At 44.2% G+C, this 18,673-nt stretch overlaps 4 protein-coding genes across 4 annotated transcripts; 3 read left to right on the plus strand and 1 right to left on the minus strand.

Annotated features, from left to right (window-relative positions):
* The first annotated feature begins 2,189 nt into the window (after positions 1-2,189).
* Positions 2,190-2,545, plus strand: LOC119342587 (protein RADIALIS-like 3). Its single transcript, XM_037614107.1, has one exon. It carries the CDS (start codon positions 2,279-2,281, stop codon positions 2,543-2,545), a length of 267 nt encoding a protein of 88 aa, XP_037470004.1. The 5' UTR covers positions 2,190-2,278.
* A 709-nt stretch (positions 2,546-3,254) lies between these two features.
* Positions 3,255-5,622, plus strand: LOC119356156. The gene is made up of 3 exons (XM_037623077.1): positions 3,255-3,299; positions 3,770-4,088; positions 5,033-5,622. Exons 1-3 carry the CDS (start codon positions 3,255-3,257, stop codon positions 5,308-5,310), a joined length of 642 nt encoding a protein of 213 aa, XP_037478974.1. The 3' UTR covers positions 5,311-5,622.
* A 4,139-nt stretch (positions 5,623-9,761) lies between these two features.
* On the plus strand, positions 9,762-11,324 carry LOC119342725 (protein RADIALIS-like 3). The gene is made up of 2 exons (XM_037614152.1): positions 9,762-10,111; positions 11,006-11,324. Exon 1 carries the CDS (start codon positions 9,842-9,844, stop codon positions 10,106-10,108), a length of 267 nt encoding a protein of 88 aa, XP_037470049.1. The 5' UTR covers positions 9,762-9,841; the 3' UTR covers positions 10,109-10,111; positions 11,006-11,324.
* Positions 11,325-16,570: 5,246 nt separating this feature from the next.
* LOC119292525 (probable DNA-3-methyladenine glycosylase 2) lies at positions 16,571-17,680 on the minus strand. The gene has a single exon (XM_037571339.1). It carries the CDS (start codon positions 17,634-17,636, stop codon positions 16,788-16,790), a length of 849 nt encoding a protein of 282 aa, XP_037427236.1. The 5' UTR covers positions 17,637-17,680; the 3' UTR covers positions 16,571-16,787.
* Between the last annotated feature and the right edge of the window lie 993 nt (positions 17,681-18,673).

Raw genomic sequence — 18,673 nt, forward strand, 5'->3', positions numbered from 1 at the left:
GCAAATCCCAGGACTATGTGAGCATGCAGCAGCAGGATGGCATTCTGTCAATTCCCTTTCCAAGGCCATTAGAGATGGAAAGATAGATATATTCCTTCGGACCCCAGAGCCCGAGGGTGCTCATCGTCTCTTTGGGATCTGTTTGTCGACCGGGTGCGGAGATCGCGCGACATGTAAAGAATGGAGGTTCTTAGCCCACATCCCTAAACTATTGCATGGACAAGCAAAATTCGTTTTTGAGCCAGGGCAACCCCCCGGACTTGTGTATCATCGATGGAGACGGACTGAAAGATTCAGAGGCATGCATAATTTGTTTTCTGAGACAATTGCACTATGCTTTGTGCTTTGGAAGTCTTTTTTTTTTGTGATTGAAAATGACTTTTGCGATTGAACATGAGGAAATTAAATATTACAATCTTCAGAGAGGAGATGCAAAACCGCAGTCGCCTGAGATATGTATAGTACTATTTTTTTAGATGAATTGGTAAGTGGTAACTCGCTCGGATAGGCTACGAGGGTGCATGATTGGTACTTAGAATTGGATTAGAGGGGTTTCAGAAAAATGATGGAAATGAGCACCGAGATCAGAAGTTTTTGGGTGTGCGCACCTGTGCATCTCTGTTTTGGATAGGAATAGCACGTACCCCTTCCTCTCGTGGGCGCCTTGCAGCCTATTGGCTGATACGCACGCCTTATGAAGAGCTCTCTGTCAACCCATGTCAGGATCACACACGGCCGAGACGTCACCATGCATCCAGAGATGAGATGCTTCTGTTGGTGCAGGCGGCATGCATCGATCCACGCTGCTTAGTTGCTACAGCAGCTCGCACTCTGTGTGAAAATGTCAAATTTGGAACCACGTACGTAGCAAGTAAACATGGTCAGGTATTTCAAAACTGAATACCAAAAAGGAAATACAGCGATCGACGCATGATTTTCACGAGGGATTTAGTTACGGAACGGAAAATTCGACGCTGAAAATTGCTAGCATCAAAGCTGCCATCGTGCAAAGCACCAAAGGCTTCACAGGTTTCTACTTGGAGCATAGACTAGCTAGCTGGTAATTTTTATAAGCTGGAAGCAATGGCCTGAGAAGGCGGATGCATCCAGTTTCTACAGCTATGATATTTAGAAGATGTGTATAATGTTGGATACAACTCCAGACGCCATGCGTTGGGAATGCCCTCATGCGCATCTGGGCCCAAAAAGTAATTACTTAGGGTGGCTGTCAGTGAACTGATGTCAGGTAAATTTTTCATCACACACAGCACAAACACAGGCTTTCTATGTCTCTAGCTCAGAAAACCTGCGAGAACCACCTTGTTATCCTCTCCTCAGCCACCTTTTAACCCACAGAAAGAGACATCTCGGACGTGGATTTTTAGAGCACCTGCACCCCAGCTCTGCTATCCTAGCCCTCCAATATCGCTTTAAGATCCGTGCGATACAACTAACTTTCTATATGAAATTTTCTCTTTTTTGTTTCTCTCATATACGACATATCTTGAAGTTCAAACCTATGCAGCATGGTAAAGCTTTCTAAGTAGAATCTAGGATAAATCTTTCAGATTTTGTTTGTCCGACATAAATACTAAAAATATGATTTTTTAATCAAACAAACGTATTTTGTATATTTATGTTCGGCCAAAAAATCTGAAAGATTTATCCTAGATTTTACTTAGAAAGCTTTGCCACGCTGCATAGGTTTGAACTTCAAGATATTTTCTGTGTGGGAGAAACAAAAAAGAGAAATGTACTTGTACGAATCGCAATGCGGGAAATGGATGGCTAGATAGAGATGGCCTGGTGCAGGTGCTCTATTATATATTTTCGGACACCCCCAGGGTCTATAAATACCAGCCCCAGCAGCAAAGAAAGACACCAAACAAAACCACACCACCAGAGCTTCTATTTGAGTATTTGTGTTCAGTGTTCAGTGTTCAGATTTGAGTATTTGTGTTCAGATTTGAGTATTTGTGTTCAGAGTTCAGAAAGACACCAAACAAAACCACACCACCAGAGCTTCTTAGCTTCTACTCCCTCCGTTCCGAATTACTTGTCTTGGATTTGTCTAGATACGGATGTATCTAGACTTATTTTAGTGCTAGATACCTCCGTATCTAGACAAATCTAAGACAAGTAATTCGGAACGGAGGGAGTATTTGAGTATTTGTGTTCAGTGTCCAAGAGCAAAGGACTTCCAGGAGCCCCCACCCCAGCACACCAGACACAAGAAAGCCAGCGTTAGTTTGAGTAGAGCATCAGATCTCACCTGAAGATGTCTTCTGGGTCGTCGTCTTGGAGCAACTCGCCGAGCTCAAACTCGGAGTGGAGCAAGAAGGAGAACAAGATGTTCGAGGAGGCGCTGGCCTACTACGGTGTGGGCGCCCCCAACCTTTGCGAGAAGGTGGCCAGCGCCATGGGGGGCACCAAGTCCACCGAGGAGGTGCGCCGCCACTTCCAGTTCCTCGTCGACGACGTCAACAGCATCGAGCACGGTCGCATCCCCTTCCCCAAGTACAAGACCCAAGGATTCTGGACCTAGTAGTAAGAGGTATAATTCTCAACAGACATAGGATGCTTTGCTTCTAACAAGTTTTCAGTTGAGCATAATTAAGCATAGCAGTTACTGCTGTATTTGTCTACTTCCTGGGAAAAGTATTCTACGCATGACTGTCATTAGCATAATAGATGTTTTTTAACTCAAAAGGCACAGCCTGCAGGGGTATTTATGTACTTTTGTTTTTCTTCAGAGGTAACTTCCCATCATGCATGCATGACGACCGGCACCATCAACTCTCTATGAGCCAAACTACTTAATTGCAGCCACCCTGGCCAAATTTATCGGTGTTTAATCTTAGCACAATTAGACAATTTCCCTACTATCCAAAACAAAAGCTTGGATGCATCTTCCTAACCTCATGCCTACATAGAACAAAACAAAAGAAAGAAAGAACAAGTCTCTTCTATTTAAGTATTTGTGTTTACAGTTCAGATAAGCTTACAGTGAAAATGCTTTATCAACTTTCCAGGACCAAGCAGTGTAAGAGCTCCAGTGGACAGTGAACAAAGTTGTACAAACTAGATCTCTAAGAAGTAAGAATGGACTGTTGTTCTAGGGGGAAGCAAAGCGATCCAGCATTTGGTTAGAATAACAGGAAGGAAAGTGGTATTGCGATTGTGTGTACAAAGTATGATTAGGTTATGTCCAAGTTTAAGTCTGTCTATGTTGTTGTAGATTCTCGTCTACATTCATGAACTGTGTGTCGTTCAATATCCCCTCGAACACTAGTGGTCAAGTAAACTGTCATGTAAATTCATGTATTTATGAAAAAAAATCATGTATTCATGTTATTTGTAAGAAGTCGTACCTGTAGCATTTTGTCGCCTACAATATCTGGTTTAGCTGGCCACCATGTTCAGTTTGGACTCCACAGGTTCAGAAAGCACACAGAATCCTTGTCACCACTACCTTCCTAAAAGAGAAGCCACTAAACTTTGTTCAAGAACCAGAGGAAGAACCTAATGCCAGAATAATCTACATCTGAGCCCACCAATATTCGCTGTTAAGCATCCTCGACTAGAGGCTGCGTTTTGATTTTCGGCCGAAAAAAACGAATTTCGGCCGAATTTCGGCCATCTCGCTAGGGCCCGATATATGGGCCTATCGGCCGAATAATTTGGCCCAGTTTGAATTTTTTTTGACCGGCCCAGCTTCCAGAGCCTTCCAGCTGAGACAAAACCACGAAAACGAAACAGCCAACCCTAGAATCGCTCGTTTCCTGTCCCTCCTCCTGTGTGCGGCGCCGCCGCTGCGCACAGGCCACATCTCCTCGCCCTCCTCCACATCTCCGGCCAAAGCGCTCACTTCTCCGGCCCTCCTCCACATCTCCTCGCCTCCACCCCATCCACTTCCTGTCCAAGACTGTGGCAACGGAGCTCGGCGGTTGCGGCCCTTCTCCAAGACTGCAGCGTGGTGCTCGGCGGCTGCGGCAACGGAGCTGATGGAGCGCGAGCCGACCAGTTCAACGGAGGCGGTAGCACGGGGCAGCGGCAGCAGCATGGAGGGCGTCCGCTTGACTGGAAAGGTACAAATGTTCTTGATGCAGTTTCAGTACGTGTATGCAGTTTCAGTCTTCAGCAATTTGTCTCGTCCAAGTACGTGTATGCAGTTTCAGTTCTTGAGCAATTTCAGATCGATGTTGCTTTGTTTCTTGGTTATAATCTGTGTCCGCTTGTGTTGCTTTAGATTTAGGAGAGGTCCCTGGTAAATGGCTCGGCAAATGCATATATCATACGGGGTTAAGAAAAAGTGAGTCTTGATGAGTTGAACGTACAGCAGTGAGATTATTAATCTGAAATATACATGCATCCGGTAGTCACCAAGGAGTCTCACAATGTTTTGGTTTGGTATATAATCTGAATCTGAAACACACATGCATCTGGTATTCACTAAGGATGCTCACGATCTGGTAATATTTATTTTGGTCCAACCAAAAAGTGGGTTACAAACGTTATTCTGAACATCCTAAAATATATAATCGTTCCGTAGATCTGGGTTGTGTGCTTGTTTTTGAGCTGTTGAGATGATGCTTGTGTGCAATATTAAAGTTTTTTTCATCACCTCCAACCACGGGCTTGGATGTTTGCAGAAGCATCTCATGTTTGCATTGATAATTTATTTAGATCTACAGTACGTCCAATAAAAATTCAGTTATGTTGTGTATTTAACTAAGTAGATGTTGACTGATGGTTAATTTCAATGTTCAGCGGTACCATTAAGTGATGGTTCTAGAACTAAGCTTCGCAGTATCTTTCTCAAGAATAGATTATAGTTTTTGACTTGTCTTTTTGGCAAACTAGAGCATCGGGTTGTATTTAAATTACTTATTCCTTAGTATCTAAACTAGAGCATTAAGCTGTACTGGTTTTGTTTATCATTCATATGAGGACACCCAAGTAAGCAAGGGTTTCTTCCCTAGTGACCTACTCTTCATAACTGACCGCTGTTCTTTTGTCATTGATTTTGAAGAGAAAGTATTTGTTGATAGTGAGAGTGAGGATAATGATGGGGTGAGTGAGGATGGGGAAGATGCTCCATCCATGCATGATCAGCAAGAGGCGCAAATGCAAGTGGAAAAAGAGACACAAATTCAAGTGGAAAAGGACGCACCACCAACAGATGGCAATTTGGAGACCCGTAGATCTGTACGGCTTGTGAAGAAGAAGACCAAGGGCGTCAACAGCCTATACCCGCTGCTTAGAAATCTGCTGGCAAGTATCTTCTTTCTAGTGTTTTATGATTCATGATAATTGCTTAGAAAATTTTAGTTACTTGGAGCTGCTAGTTTCTTAGATGTATAAACTTTCTATCCATGCCTAGCCTTCGTTGTCATGTTAAGCAATGTATTTATGTTGTCCTGAAATGTTACCACTTGACTATTGTTGCACTAGACACCTCCCTGTTAGTCCATTTTATTTCATTATGCACAAAGTGGAAGAAGAAAATTCTGATGTTGAACTACATCTATCCTGATCCTTTCTTTGTTTTCTCTATATGAACTAGAAATGCCACATGAAGAACTAAGGATATCAAGAAGCTTTTGGATGTATGCAAGCTTGGAGCTGCTGTTTATAGGTATATTAACCACTATATTTGTCCTGCAATATGTTTGAGCTTATGCATGAATTTTGATTCACATTTTTCATCGTGGATTTTCCTTCTGTATGACAATTGACAAATGGCTAGTCCAAGCCAACAGTGGGCTGTTTGTGTCTATGTTGCTTTCTTTGTATCCTTAGAGTTTTGTTGTGCTGGAGTAAAAACCGTAAACTAGAATTCATCATTCTAGTATATGGAGGCATTTAACCTTTGCTCCTGAAGCTTTTTGGTGAATAAAAAACTATATTGCTGTAGTAGATTTGTTATTTGATTCATGAGCATGCATAAATTTGACTATTGTTCTACTAGCCACTTGTCCTGTTAGTCCATTTTATTTTTAATGCACAAAGTGGCAGAAAATAATTCTGATGCAGAACTACCTCCATCCTGACCCTTCCTCTGTTTTCTCTAAACCAGAAATGACACTTGAAGAATAACCAAGGATATCAAGAAGCTTTTGGATGTAGGCAAGCTTGGAGCTGCTGTTTCAATGTCATGCTTTGATAGTTGTCTTTTGGAGCTGTTGTTTCTATGTGTAATACTTTAAGTCTGTTGGCTGTACCGGACTATTTAAACTCTGAACTATGCTGTGATGGTTGAACTGATGTTGGACTGTTAAGGGTTATGTTGGAGGCCACTTTATAACTAATGTGTGCCTGTTATGTTGGACAGATGCAGTTTTATTAATTCCTAAAGCTTATTTGCTGAAATTTACATGATCAAACCTGATGGTTGTTGCGCTGCTATATTTATGGCCTGTTTTATTTCAAATCTTGTTTGAATTTCGGCCGAATTTCGGTCAAATTTTGGCCAAATTTTCAAATTTTGATTTTGAAATTTCGTCCGAGATTTTGCCGAAAAATTTAAAATTCCTGAAATTCGCCCATTTCGGCCAAGGACGAAAAAAAACACAAACCGAAAATCAAAACACAGACTAGAGGTTGGTATTATGGTAGAATCAAGAACAGTCCTGCAGATTGGTTAAGAGCCTGAGATACAATCATGATTCCATCAAAAACAAGTTGCGAGTACTAAGTAGAGTATAATCAAGCTCAGCAGACTGTATATATGAGTCAAGGCTGAAACAATGATATAAGATCAATGTGCACAGACATGGACATACGGGAGTTCCATATGTTTCCACCAACAGAAATTTCCCTCTTCTCTACAAGTATCAGGACAAGATGAAATTAAATTTTGTTGATAACAAGGCAGGACAAGTACATCAAGATACAACCATATTAGCAACAACAATGTGCACATAGACACACAAGTCATAAGGTTCCCCAAAATACTTCACTAATCTAAGCAGCATCTGCCACATTCTCATCTAAATTTAATAAAAGCTTGAATACAATAATACATAATAAGCATCACCATCACACATTGATGACATGTACCTAGCTATGAGCTCGCATTGCCCTTCACTTTCTTTGCCGCGGCGTCCTTGCTTCCAGGAGGCACCACATGTACCTTGTGAAGAGGAGAAAGCCAAGCGGTCACCATTTCCTTTTCAGGGGAAAAGAAAGCTTCCTTTGAATCCCCAGCATCATGACGCCCGCCAGAGAGATAGATCGCCCTGGACTGGATTCCAATTCCCGATCTCCTCCAGCAACTTGACCAAGGGAGAGAATCCAGATCCCAGAGCTCTTGGGCTTAAAGATTTGGAATCTAGCCAGCCGATGATGTAGTGACGGCCGCAGGGCGGAATCCAATCCAGGCTACTTGGCAACGATAGATAGGGAGCAGTCATTCAAAGCTGGCAAACAAGATACCATATACCAACTAACGATGGCTCAGACAGAGCCCAAAAGCATTCCTACTTTGCTCTGCTTACTTTATACTCCCTCTGATCCATATTAATTGTCGCTGATTTAGTACAACTTTGTACTAAATCAGCGGCAATTAATATGGATCGGAGGGAGTAATGTACTTTGTGAAAGAGATGATGTTTGTAGTACTAACCAAGGATCTAGTTATGGGGAGAGGCAAGTTGACCGTTCATATAAATTCAGACTGGCTATTCCCAAGCCTCAACATCACATGAATGAATTTTGTCCAAGAATAAAAACACATACATGTAGATAGAAAGTTCTTGTGTACAAGATAACGTATTCTGCACAGCATGAGATGCCCCCTCACCTTTTATCTACCTATCTGCCTTTTCAGTCGAGGGAGACAACACTGTGTGGTCAAACTAGCCGCCCGCCAGGGAGCAACACATTGCGTTCCAAACAAACGTGGTGGCTCATCTGTACGGCTAGAAATCCCAACATTGCTTGCTTGATGATTTATTAATCAGATACTACAGCAATACTCGAATTGTAACAATGATTATATCAAATACTATCATGTTTAATAATATAGGAATATGTCATATATGTATATACGCATACGTACTGCGATGCCATTATTTGGAAGTTAACCCGTGCATGAACGTGTCACAGACTCACAGTACTGAACTGACAAAACCTGTCCCTTATAAGAACGGAAATCTAAAGGAAAATGCTCGCAGAAATACATGAAATGAGTCTAGTTTGCATGAGCTTAGCGTTTTCCTGAAAATCTTTGCTCCGATTGTGCGAAATATGACGGGGAATCCTGCATCTTTCCCATGGCTTTGACACAGATATGATTCCAGTGGGAGAGATCTCCGATGGACGGATGGTGGACCAGTCCACACGCCCGCAAGAATCAAAGCAAGTTGTGCCCGCCGCCCTGGTCCAGTGCATCCGATGCAAATCCCAGGACTCCGTGAGCAAGGAGCCAGGAGCAGGATTGCATTCTGCCAATTCCCTTTCCAAGGCCATTGGAGATGGAAAGATACACATATAGAGATAGATATATTCGTTTGGTCCCCGGACCCAGAGGGTGTTCATCGTCTCTTTGGAATCTGTTCGTCGACCGGGTGGCAGAGATGGCGTGGCATGTAAAGAATGGAGGCTCTTAGCCCACATCCCTGCCACCTTTTCTCTCTCAAATGGATGAATCAATCATGGTGCTCCCTAAACTAATGCATGGACAAGCAAAACACTATCTCTGAACAATGCAGAAATATTTCTTTAGACGATTTCTCTATCGTTGTTATGAAAACCTAAGATACTCCACCACTGATAATGTAATAAAGATTCAGAGATGCTCAATCCATGCTTTAATTCACAGTTTTCTGGGGCATGGTAGAACTACCTTTAGGTGAAATGGTGGGTAGCTCAGATAGGCTACTAGGATGCATTCATGACATGCTTGTGTAGCATTCGAGAGGGGTTTCAGAAAACTAATGGAAATGAGCATCAAGATGACAGGTTTTTGGGTTATACACCTTGACAGCTCTGTTCTCCTGTGAGCACCTTGCAGCCTATTGGACGATGTGCACGCCTTAAAAGGAGCTCTCTGCCGATCCATGTCAGCACACACACACAGCTGAGATATCGCCATGCGTCCAGAGATACATGCATGCTTCCGTTGGTGATGTGAGCAGAGCACGCAGCATCCATCCATCCATGCTGCGTAATGGCCACAGCTGGTGCCGTGTGTAAAAGTGTTTCTGGAACCAAGAAGCATATGTGTGGTCAGGTATTTCAAAAGTGAATACCAAAAATAAAATATAGGGATCAACGTGTGATTTTCATGAGGAAATTAGTTACGCGACGTAAAATTCAATAATAAAAAAATAACAAAGCTGCATGCCGTCATTAGCAAAACACGGAAGAAATAAGTATCCAATCAACATGTTTTTTCGTGAACCGTGAACAAACTGCATGAAACAAAGCCGAACCACGTATTCAGATTCAGATACGACGAATTCGAGAGTTGATTTCTACAGCTATAAAATATCGAGACTAGATGAATGCCTGCCCTGATGCGCATCTGGACGGACCCAAAAGGCTTAATTACTCAAACAGGCTGTCACTTAAAATTTTCATCACACACACCACAAGCTTCCTTCCCATGTCTGATCCCGAGCTCGAAAGACCTGCGAGAACCTTGTTGTCCTCTCCACAGCCACCTTTTAACCCACAGAGAGAGACATGACACACGCCCAGCGCCTATAAATAGCAGCCCCAGCAGCAAAGAGAGACACCAAACCAAACCACCAGAGCTTCTCCAAGACATCAGATACAAGAAGCTAGCAATTAGCTCAGTAGAATCTCACCGGGGAAGCTTTACCTCCACCAAAGGATGTCTTCTGGGTCATCGTCTCGGAGCACCTCGCCGAGCTCTGACTCGGAGTGGAGCAAGAAGGAGAACAAGATGTTTGAGGAGGCACTGGCCTACTACGGCGAGGGCGCCCCCAACCTCTGGGAGAAGGTAGCCAGCGCCATGGGGGGCACCAAGTCCGCCGAGGAGGTGCGCCGCCACTTCCAGATCCTCATCGATGACGTCAACAACATCGAGTACGGCCGCATCCCCTTCCCCAAGTACAAGACCCAAGGATTCTGGACCTGAAAGGTATAATTCTCAACAGAGATAGGATGCATTGCTTCTAACAAGTTTTCAGTTGGAGCATAAGCATAGCAGTTTTTTTGTGGCATCATAAGCATAGCAGTTACTACTGTATTAAAGTATTTTTTCTTTTTCTTTAGAAGTTACTTACCACCAAGCATGCATGACAACTGGCACCATGAACTAACTGTCCAGCTATGAGCCAAAACTGCTTAATTAAAGCCACCCTGGCCCAATTTATTGGTGGTTTAATCTTAGAACAACTAGATGATGCCCCGCACGTAGTTGCCGGAATATTTGCAAGATTTTGGTTATATGGAACATGAATATTTGAAATAATAGTTTTTAAAATTATATAAGAATTAAATTTAATACCATAATAGAATGAAATTTTACATGCATGCATGTTTGCATGTTGAAGTGGATTTTTAATATGCATAGTTGCATGTTGAGGTGGGCCTTTCCTATGCATGTTGAATGATGAGGTGGCATGCTTGCATGTTGAGAGAAATATGTTAGTGGGGCTAGCTATTTAGATATAGAAGATAGAAGATAAGACAATTTCCTTGCTTCCAAAACAAAAACTTGAATGGATCTTGCAGTCTTTCTCCCCTTGTACTTTCAGCTTGCAAGGCTATTTCTATTATAGATTTTTGCACAAGATCTAGCAGAAATCTATAACAGAAATAGCCTTGCAAGCTGAAAGTACAAGGGGAGAAAGACTGCAAGATCCATTCAAAGTGCAGCTCCACACTGTCTATACACCCATTCCATTCTGAAAGACCCAACCTCATGCCTAAATAGAATAAACAGGAAAGAACAAGCCTCTTATATTTGAGTATCTGTATTTGTGTTCAGAGCAGATAAGCTTACAGTGCAAGTGTTTTCTCAACTTTTCAGGATGAAGCAGTGTAAGCTCCAGTGGGCAGTGAACAAAGGTGTACAAACTAGATCTCTAAGAAGTGAGAATGGACTATTGTTCTAGGAGGAAGCAAGGGAAACCAGCATTTTGTTAGAATAACAGGAAGGAAATGAGTATTGTCTATTGTGTGTACAAAGTATTGTTAGGTCATGTCCAAGGTCAAGTCTGTCTATATGTTGTTGTAGATTCTCGTCTACATTCATGATCCGTGTGTTGTTCATTATCCCTTCAAATAAAGTCGTCAAGCAAGCTGTCATGTAAACTCATGTATTAGTGTTATTTGTAAAAAGTTGTATCTGTGGCATTTTGTCGCCTCCAAAATCTGGTTTAGCTGGCCACAATGTTCAGTTTGGACTACAAAGGTTCAGAAAGCACACAGAATCCATGTCACCACTACCTTCCCAAAAGAGAAGTCACTAAACTTTGTTCAAGAACCAGAAGAACCTAATGCCAGAATAATCTACATCTGATCCCACCAATAATTCTCTGTTAAGCATCATTTAATCGAGGGTGGTATCACGGTAGAATCAAGAACAGTCGTGCAGATTGGCTAAGATACGATCATGATTCCGTCAGAAAAGAATAAAGAGTATCATTCCAGAAATTGGAAGTAGAGTATAATCAAATTCAATAGGCTGTGTATATCAAGTCAAGGCTGAACAATGATAGAAGATTACAGTGCACGGACATGGACATATGGCGATTCCATGTTTCCAACCACAAAAATTTCCCTTTCTCTAAAAGTATCAGAACAGGATGAAACTAAATTTTATTGATTACAAGACAGGACAAGTACAACAAGACACAACCTTGTTAGCAACCATAATGTGCACATAGACACACAAGTCACAATGTCACAAAATGACACTTCACTAATCCAGGTAGCATCTGCCACATTGACATCTAAATTTAACAGCTTGAGTACAACAAATACATACAAGCATCACCATCACACATAAATGACACGTACCTAGCTATGAGCTCGCATTGCCATTCTTCACCTTCTTCGCCGCGGTGCCCTTGCTCCCTAGGAGGCACCACATGTACCATGTGAAGAGGAGAAAGCCGGGAGGTCACTACTTCCTTTTCAGGGAAAAAGAATGCTCACTTTGAATCCCCAGCATTAAAACGCCAGCCAAAGAGATAGATCGCCCTGGACTGGATTCCGATTCCCAATCTCCTCCAGCAACTTGACCGGGGAAGAGAATCCGGATCCTAGAGCTTTAGGCTCAAAGATTTGGAATCTGGCTAGCCGACGATGCAGTGATGGCCACAGTGTGGAATCCAATCCAGGCTACTTGGCAACGACAGATAGGGATCAGTCATTCAAGCAGCTGGCAAACAAGATACCATATACTCCCTCTGTAAACAAATACAAGACGTTTAAGATCACTAAAGTAGTGACCTAAAACGTCTTATATTTGTTTACAGAGGGAGTACCGACTAATGATGGTTCAGACAGAGCCCAAAAGCATTCCCACTTTACTCTGCTTACCTTAGCTTAATATACTTTGTGAAAAAGATGATGCTTGTAGTACTAGACAAGGATCAAGTTATGGACAGAGGCAAGTTGACCGTTCGTATAAATTCAGGCTGGCTATTCCCAAGCCTCAACATCACATGAATGAATTTTCTCCAAGAATAAAAACACATACATGTAGATAGAAAGTTACTTCTTGTGTGCAAGATAACGTATTTTGCACAAAGTGAGATGCGCCCTCTCCTTTTATCTACCTATCTGCCTTTTCATTCGAGAGAGACAACACTGTGGTCAAACTAGCCTAGCCCGCCAGTAAGCAACACTTGCATTCCAAACAAAGGTGTTGGCTCCATTGGTTGCTTGATGATTTATTAATCAGATATTACAGCATTACTTGAAATGTAACACCGGTTATATCAGATACCATCATGTTGAAAATTATAGGAATATGTCGTCTATGTATATATGCATACCTACTGTGATTCCATTATTTGGAAGTTAACCCATGCATGAACGTGTTACAATACTGAACTGACAAAATTTGTCCCGTATGAGAATAGAAATTTAAAGGAAAATGCTCGCAGAAATACATGCAATGAGTCTAGTTTACATGAGCTAGCATCTTCCTCAAAAGCTTTGCTCCGATTGTTCGAAATATGATGGGGAATCCAGCATCTTTGCTATGGGTTTTACGCAGATATGATTCCGGGGGATAGATCTCCGGTGGATGGATGGACCGGTCCACACGCCCCAAGAATCAAAAGCAAGTTGCGCCCGCCGCCCCCTGTTCAGTGCATCCGATGCAAACCCCAGGACTCCATGAGCATGCAGCAAGCAAGGAGCAGCTGGATGGCATTCTGTCAATTCCCTTTCCAACGCCACTGGAAATGGAAAAGATGATAGATATATTCCTTCGGTCCCCGGAGCCCGCCAGGGGTGTTCATCGTCTCTTTGGGATCTGTTTGTCGACCGGGTGGCGGAGATCACACGACATGTAAAGAATGGAGGTTCTTAGCCCACATCCCTGCATCTCTTTCTCTCCCAAATGGATGAATCAATCATGGTGCTCCCTACACTAATGCATGGACAAGCAAAATTCGTTTTTGAACGAGGGCAACCCCCCGGACTTCTCTATCATCGATGGCGATGGAATGAAAGATGCAGAGGCATGCTTCATGCTTTGAAAGTCTTTTTTTTACAATTGAACATGAGTTTCATCTATTAGAGGAAATATTACAATCTTTAGAGAGGATACCCAAAACCGCAGTCAGCGGAGATATGTATAGTACTACTTTTTTAGATGAATTTGTAATTGACTCGGATAGCATCTGAGGGTGCACACTTGGTATGTAGCATTGGATTAGAGGGGTTTCAGGAAAATGCTGGAAATGAGCATCGAGATCAGAGGTTTTTGGGTATGCGCACCTGTCCATCAATACCACGTATCCCCTGCTCCCGCGGGCGCCTTGCAGCCTATTGGCTGAGACGCATGCCTTACGATGAGCACTCTGCCGATCCATGTTAGCATCACACACGGCCGAGGGAGGCATCGCCATGCATCCAGAGATGGATGCTTCCGTTGGTGAGCAGAGCACGCAGGTGGCATGCATCGATCCACGCTGCCTAATTGCTACAGCAGCTTGCAATCTGTGTCAAAATGTTAAATTTGGAACCAGGTAGCAAGCACACATGGTCAGATATTTCAAAACTGAATACCAAAAAGGAAATATATCAATTGACGCATGATTTCCATGAGGGATTTAGTTACGGAACAAAAAATTCGACGCCAAAAATTGCTGACAACAAAGCTGCAATCATACCCATGCGGCGATGCCATGGTGGAGAAGTTAAAAAGTTTTTTTTCAAACTTGGTGGAGAAGTTAAAAGTTGAACACGGCAAACATAGTGAGAGACATGTGAGCAAGCACCAAAGGCTTCACAGGTCTCTACTTGGAGCAAAGGCCATCTAGCTGGCAGTTTTTACTTAGCTGGAAGCAATGGCCTGAGAGGGCGCACACATCCAGTTTCTATAGCTATAATATCCAGATGATGTGTATAATGTTGGATACAAATCCAGACGTCATGCGTCGGGAATGCCCTCATGTGCATCTGGGCCAAAAAAGCTTAATTACTTAAGGAGGCTGTCAGTGAAGTGATGCCACTTAAATTTTTCATCACGCACAACACGGGCTTTCTATGTCTTTAACTCAAAAAACCTGAGGGAACCTTGTTGACATCTCCCAAGCCACCTTCTAAGTTTAAACCCACAGAGAGAGACATGAAACACCCCCAGGGCCTATAAATAGCAGCCCTTGCAGTAGAGACAACAACAAAACCACCAGAGCTTCTCCAAGAGCAAAGGACTTCCAGGAGCCAACATACTAGATACAGAAAGCATTAGCTCAGTAGAATCCCACAAGGGAAGCTTTACCTGCTCCAAGGATGTCCTCACCGAGCTCGAAGTCAGAGTGGAGCAAGAAGGAGAACAAGATGTTTGAGGAGGCACTCGCCTACTACGGCGTGGGAGCCCCCAACCTCTGGGAGAAGGTGGCCAGCGCCATGGGGGGCACCAAGTCCGCCGAGGAGGTGCGCCGCCACTTCCAGTTCCTCGTTGACGACGTCAAGAACATCGAGCACGGACGCATCCCCTTCCCCAAGTACAAGACCCAGGGCTTCTGGACCTAAAAGGTATAATTCTCAACCAAAAACTGCACAGACATTAGATGCTCTGCTTCTAGTAGCAAGTTTCAGTTGAGCGTAAGCATACCAATTACTGCTTTATTTGTCTACTTGGTGGGACCGTGTCGTTACCATAGATGTTTTAACTCAAGGCACAGCATGCAGGGGTATTCATGTATTTTCATTTTTCTTTAGAGGTTTACCACCATGCATACATGATGACTGACACCATGAACTCTATGAGCCAAACTTCTTAATTGCAGCCATCCTTTGGCACTTAGCCAAAGGATTGTGGTCCAATCCATCGGTGGTTTAATCCTAGCTACACTATCAGAAAAATCTCCCTACTTCTAAAACAAAAACTTGGATGGATCTTGCAGTCTTTATCTCCATGTGCTTTCAGTTTGCAGTGAGATCAACATAAGTACGCCTTAGATACAGGACTATCTTACTACAGATTTTTGCTACATTTTGTGCAACTCCACACTATCTACACACACATTCACCTATCCTCATGACTACATAGAACAAAAAAGAAGAAAGAAAGAACAAGCCTCCACACTATTTGAGTATCTGCATTTGTGTTCAGAGTTCAGATAAGCTTACAGCGCAGGTGTCTTCATGTTTTCAGGATGAAGCAGTGTAAACTCCAGTGGACAGTGAACAAAGTTGTACAAACTAGATCTCTTAAGAATGGACTGATGCTATAGGGGTGTGCAAGGCAATTCAGCATTGATTAGAATAGCAGGAAGAAAAGGAGTTGTATATTGTGTGTACAAAGTATTTATTAGGTTATGTCCAAGGTTAAGTCTCTATGTTGCTGTAGATTATCATCTAGATTCATGAACTGCATGTTGTTCATTATCCCCTCAAACCAAGTCGTCAACTAAACCATCATGTAAACTCATGTATTTGTGGTATTTGTAAGAAGTCGTACCTGTAGCATTTTGTCGCCCCCAAGATCTGGTTTAGCTGGCCACCATGTTCAATTTGGACTCCACAGGTCCAAAAAGCACACAGAATCCTTGTCACCACTACCTTCCTAAAAGAGAGGTCACTAAACTTTGTTCAAGAACCACAGGAAGAACCTAATGCCAGAATAATCGACATCTGAGCCCACCAATATTCGCTGTTAAGCATCGTAGAATCTAGGGCGGTATTACGGTAGAATCAAGAACAGTCCTGCAGATTGGCTAAGATACGATCATGATTCTGTCAAAAAAGAAGTTTAACGAGTATCATTCCAGAAATTGGAAGTGTCAACAGGCTGTATATATATCAAGTCAAGGCTGAACAATGATACAAGATTACAGTGCACAGACATGGACATACGGCAATTCCATATCATTTCCAGCCATAAAAATTCCCCTCTTCTCTACAAGTATCAGAACAGGATGAAACTAAATTTTATTGATAACAAGGCAGGACAAGTACACCAAGATACAACCATCAAGATAACAAGGCAAGACACACAAGTCACAATGTCACACGATGATGCTTCATTAATCCAGGCACCATCTGCCACATTGCCATCTACTAAAGTTAACAGCTTGAGTACAACAAATACATACTAGCATCACCCACAGATGACACATACCTAGCTAGGAGCTCGCATTGCCCTTCTTCGCCTTCTTCACCGCGGCGCCCTTGCTCTCGAGGAGACGCCACATGTACCAGGCGCCGACCGACCGGTACGGGCGCCAGCGCTCGCACAATGCGGCCATCTCCTCCGGCTTGGGCAGCGCCTTGAGCTTGTACAGCTCCTGCACGCCCTTGCGCACGCCAAGGTCGCCGGACGGCAGCACATCGGGGCGGTGCAGCGAGAAGATCATGAACATGTGGACAGTCCACTCGCCGATGCCCTTCACCCTGGTGAGCTGGGCGAGGAGCGCGTCCTCGCCCATGGCGGCGACGGAGGACTCGGAGAGGTCCCCGGCCTCGAACCTGGCGGCCAGGTCGTGGAGGTAGGCGGCCTTGCGGCCGGAGACGCCGATGGCGCGCAGGTCGGCGGCGGCGAGGGCGAGCACGGCGGCGGGGCTCACCGCGCCGTCGGCGGCGGAGGGGAGGAGCGCGAGGAAGCGGGCGTAGATGGCGGCGGCGGCGGAGGTGGCGAGCTGCTGGTAGAGGATGGAGCGCGCGAGGGAGTGGAAGGCGGGGAGGGAGGGGGAGGATGTGAAGGCGGGCGCGTCGGTGGAGGCGATGACCTCGGAGAGGAGCGGGTCGGCGGCCGCGAGGTGGCGCAGCGCCGCCGCGAGCTCGCCCGGGGCGGACAGCGCGGGCAGCACCGGAGTGGGCGGCGCCGGTGGCGGCACAGTGGCTACGGCGAGGGGTTTGGCTTTGCCTGGTGGCGTCTTGACGATCTTGCGGGAGCGGAAGGAGATCCTGGCGGTAGCGGTGGAGGTGCCGTAGGCGGAGGGGCGGGGCGTCGCCGCCGACCTGGTCTTGGCCATTGCGCTCGGTGGTGGTGGACGGCGGCGTGGACCGTGGAATGGGGACTGGGGAGGGAAGCGGTTGGCTGTGTAGTGTGTGGGCCTTAGTGGCCCATCAAAATGTCGGGCTGTGCGAAGCTTCTTTGGGCTAGCCTGTCTAGCAACTTTAGCCCAATTCTCCTAGTCAAATACAGTAACCCCCGAGTTCAAAAACCATTACTGGTAACGCGTGCGGGTGAGAAAGTGACAACGGTTCAATTGCAGTCTCTTCATCGAAGTCTTTGAAGTACTTCTTGAAGTAGAGATTGATACCGCGAAGGAGTTTTCAAGGGAATTCATTGTAAATTCTTAGTTATAGGAGTTACTTTGTTTTTTTTATCTTAGTTTCAAATCAGTCCACATGTAATTGTTATGAGTATGGATAAAGTTATAGGTGTTTCTCAAAGAAAAAAAGTACCCAGAGTTTCCTCCCATAAAAACATTTCTGAGAAAAGAAAAAAAGAGAAAAGAAAAACTCCCCGCCCCCTTCTATCATAGCCAATGTGTCGGATCAGACGTTGTGGCACCTACATCGCTTGCCTCATCTCAAGTCTCGTCATCAGTGATGGGAAAGGACGATAACCCATCTTCAGTGTCTTCTGTACACTTCTTCATTGCGATGAACGATTGGAGAAGCTCGAATGAAGGTTCCTTGCAATCTTCCCTACAGTGACGATCATGCTCACAGACCGTGCTAGTTGGAATTCTTACCTTCAAAGGGGTGGGAGAGAAGGGCTCGAACCTGATGCCCATTGACCATTCATATGGATTACGAATAAGACATATTCACGGCTTTCTTTGGCATGTTTTCGGGAATCGTCAGCTAGACCCCATGTATTCGTCCACTAGTTATCACTAGTAAAAAACAGGGCTTTGGTCACAGGGCAATATTCACATTAGTCCCGGTTCAGTCACAAATCGGGGCTAATATGAGCATTGGTCCCGGTTCATGCGGCTAAGGCATTAGTCCTGGGTTCACTAGTCCCGGTTTGAGACACGAATCGGGACTAAAGGGTGCG

This window comes from Triticum dicoccoides, chromosome 1A, assembly GCF_002162155.2.
Source record: "Triticum dicoccoides isolate Atlit2015 ecotype Zavitan chromosome 1A, WEW_v2.0, whole genome shotgun sequence".
NCBI lineage: Eukaryota > Viridiplantae > Streptophyta > Magnoliopsida > Poales > Poaceae > Triticum > Triticum dicoccoides.

Coding starts and splice junctions, on each gene's coding strand:
- LOC119342587 (XM_037614107.1), top strand. CDS start 2,279: ATGTCTTCTGGGTCGTCGTCTTGGAGCAACTCGCCGAGCTCAAACTCG.
- LOC119356156 (XM_037623077.1), top strand. CDS start 3,255: ATGAACTGTGTGTCGTTCAATATCCCCTCGAACACTAGTGGTCAA. Junction 3,300..3,769: donor CCTCGAACACTAGTGGTCAA/GTAAACTGTCAT, acceptor AGCCAACCCTAG/AATCGCTCGTTTCCTGTCCC. Junction 4,089..5,032: donor GCGTCCGCTTGACTGGAAAG/GTACAAATGTTC, acceptor TTGATTTTGAAG/AGAAAGTATTTGTTGATAGT.
- LOC119342725 (XM_037614152.1), top strand. CDS start 9,842: ATGTCTTCTGGGTCATCGTCTCGGAGCACCTCGCCGAGCTCTGACTCG.
- LOC119292525 (XM_037571339.1), bottom strand. CDS start 17,636: ATGGCCAAGACCAGGTCGGCGGCGACGCCCCGCCCCTCCGCCTACGGC.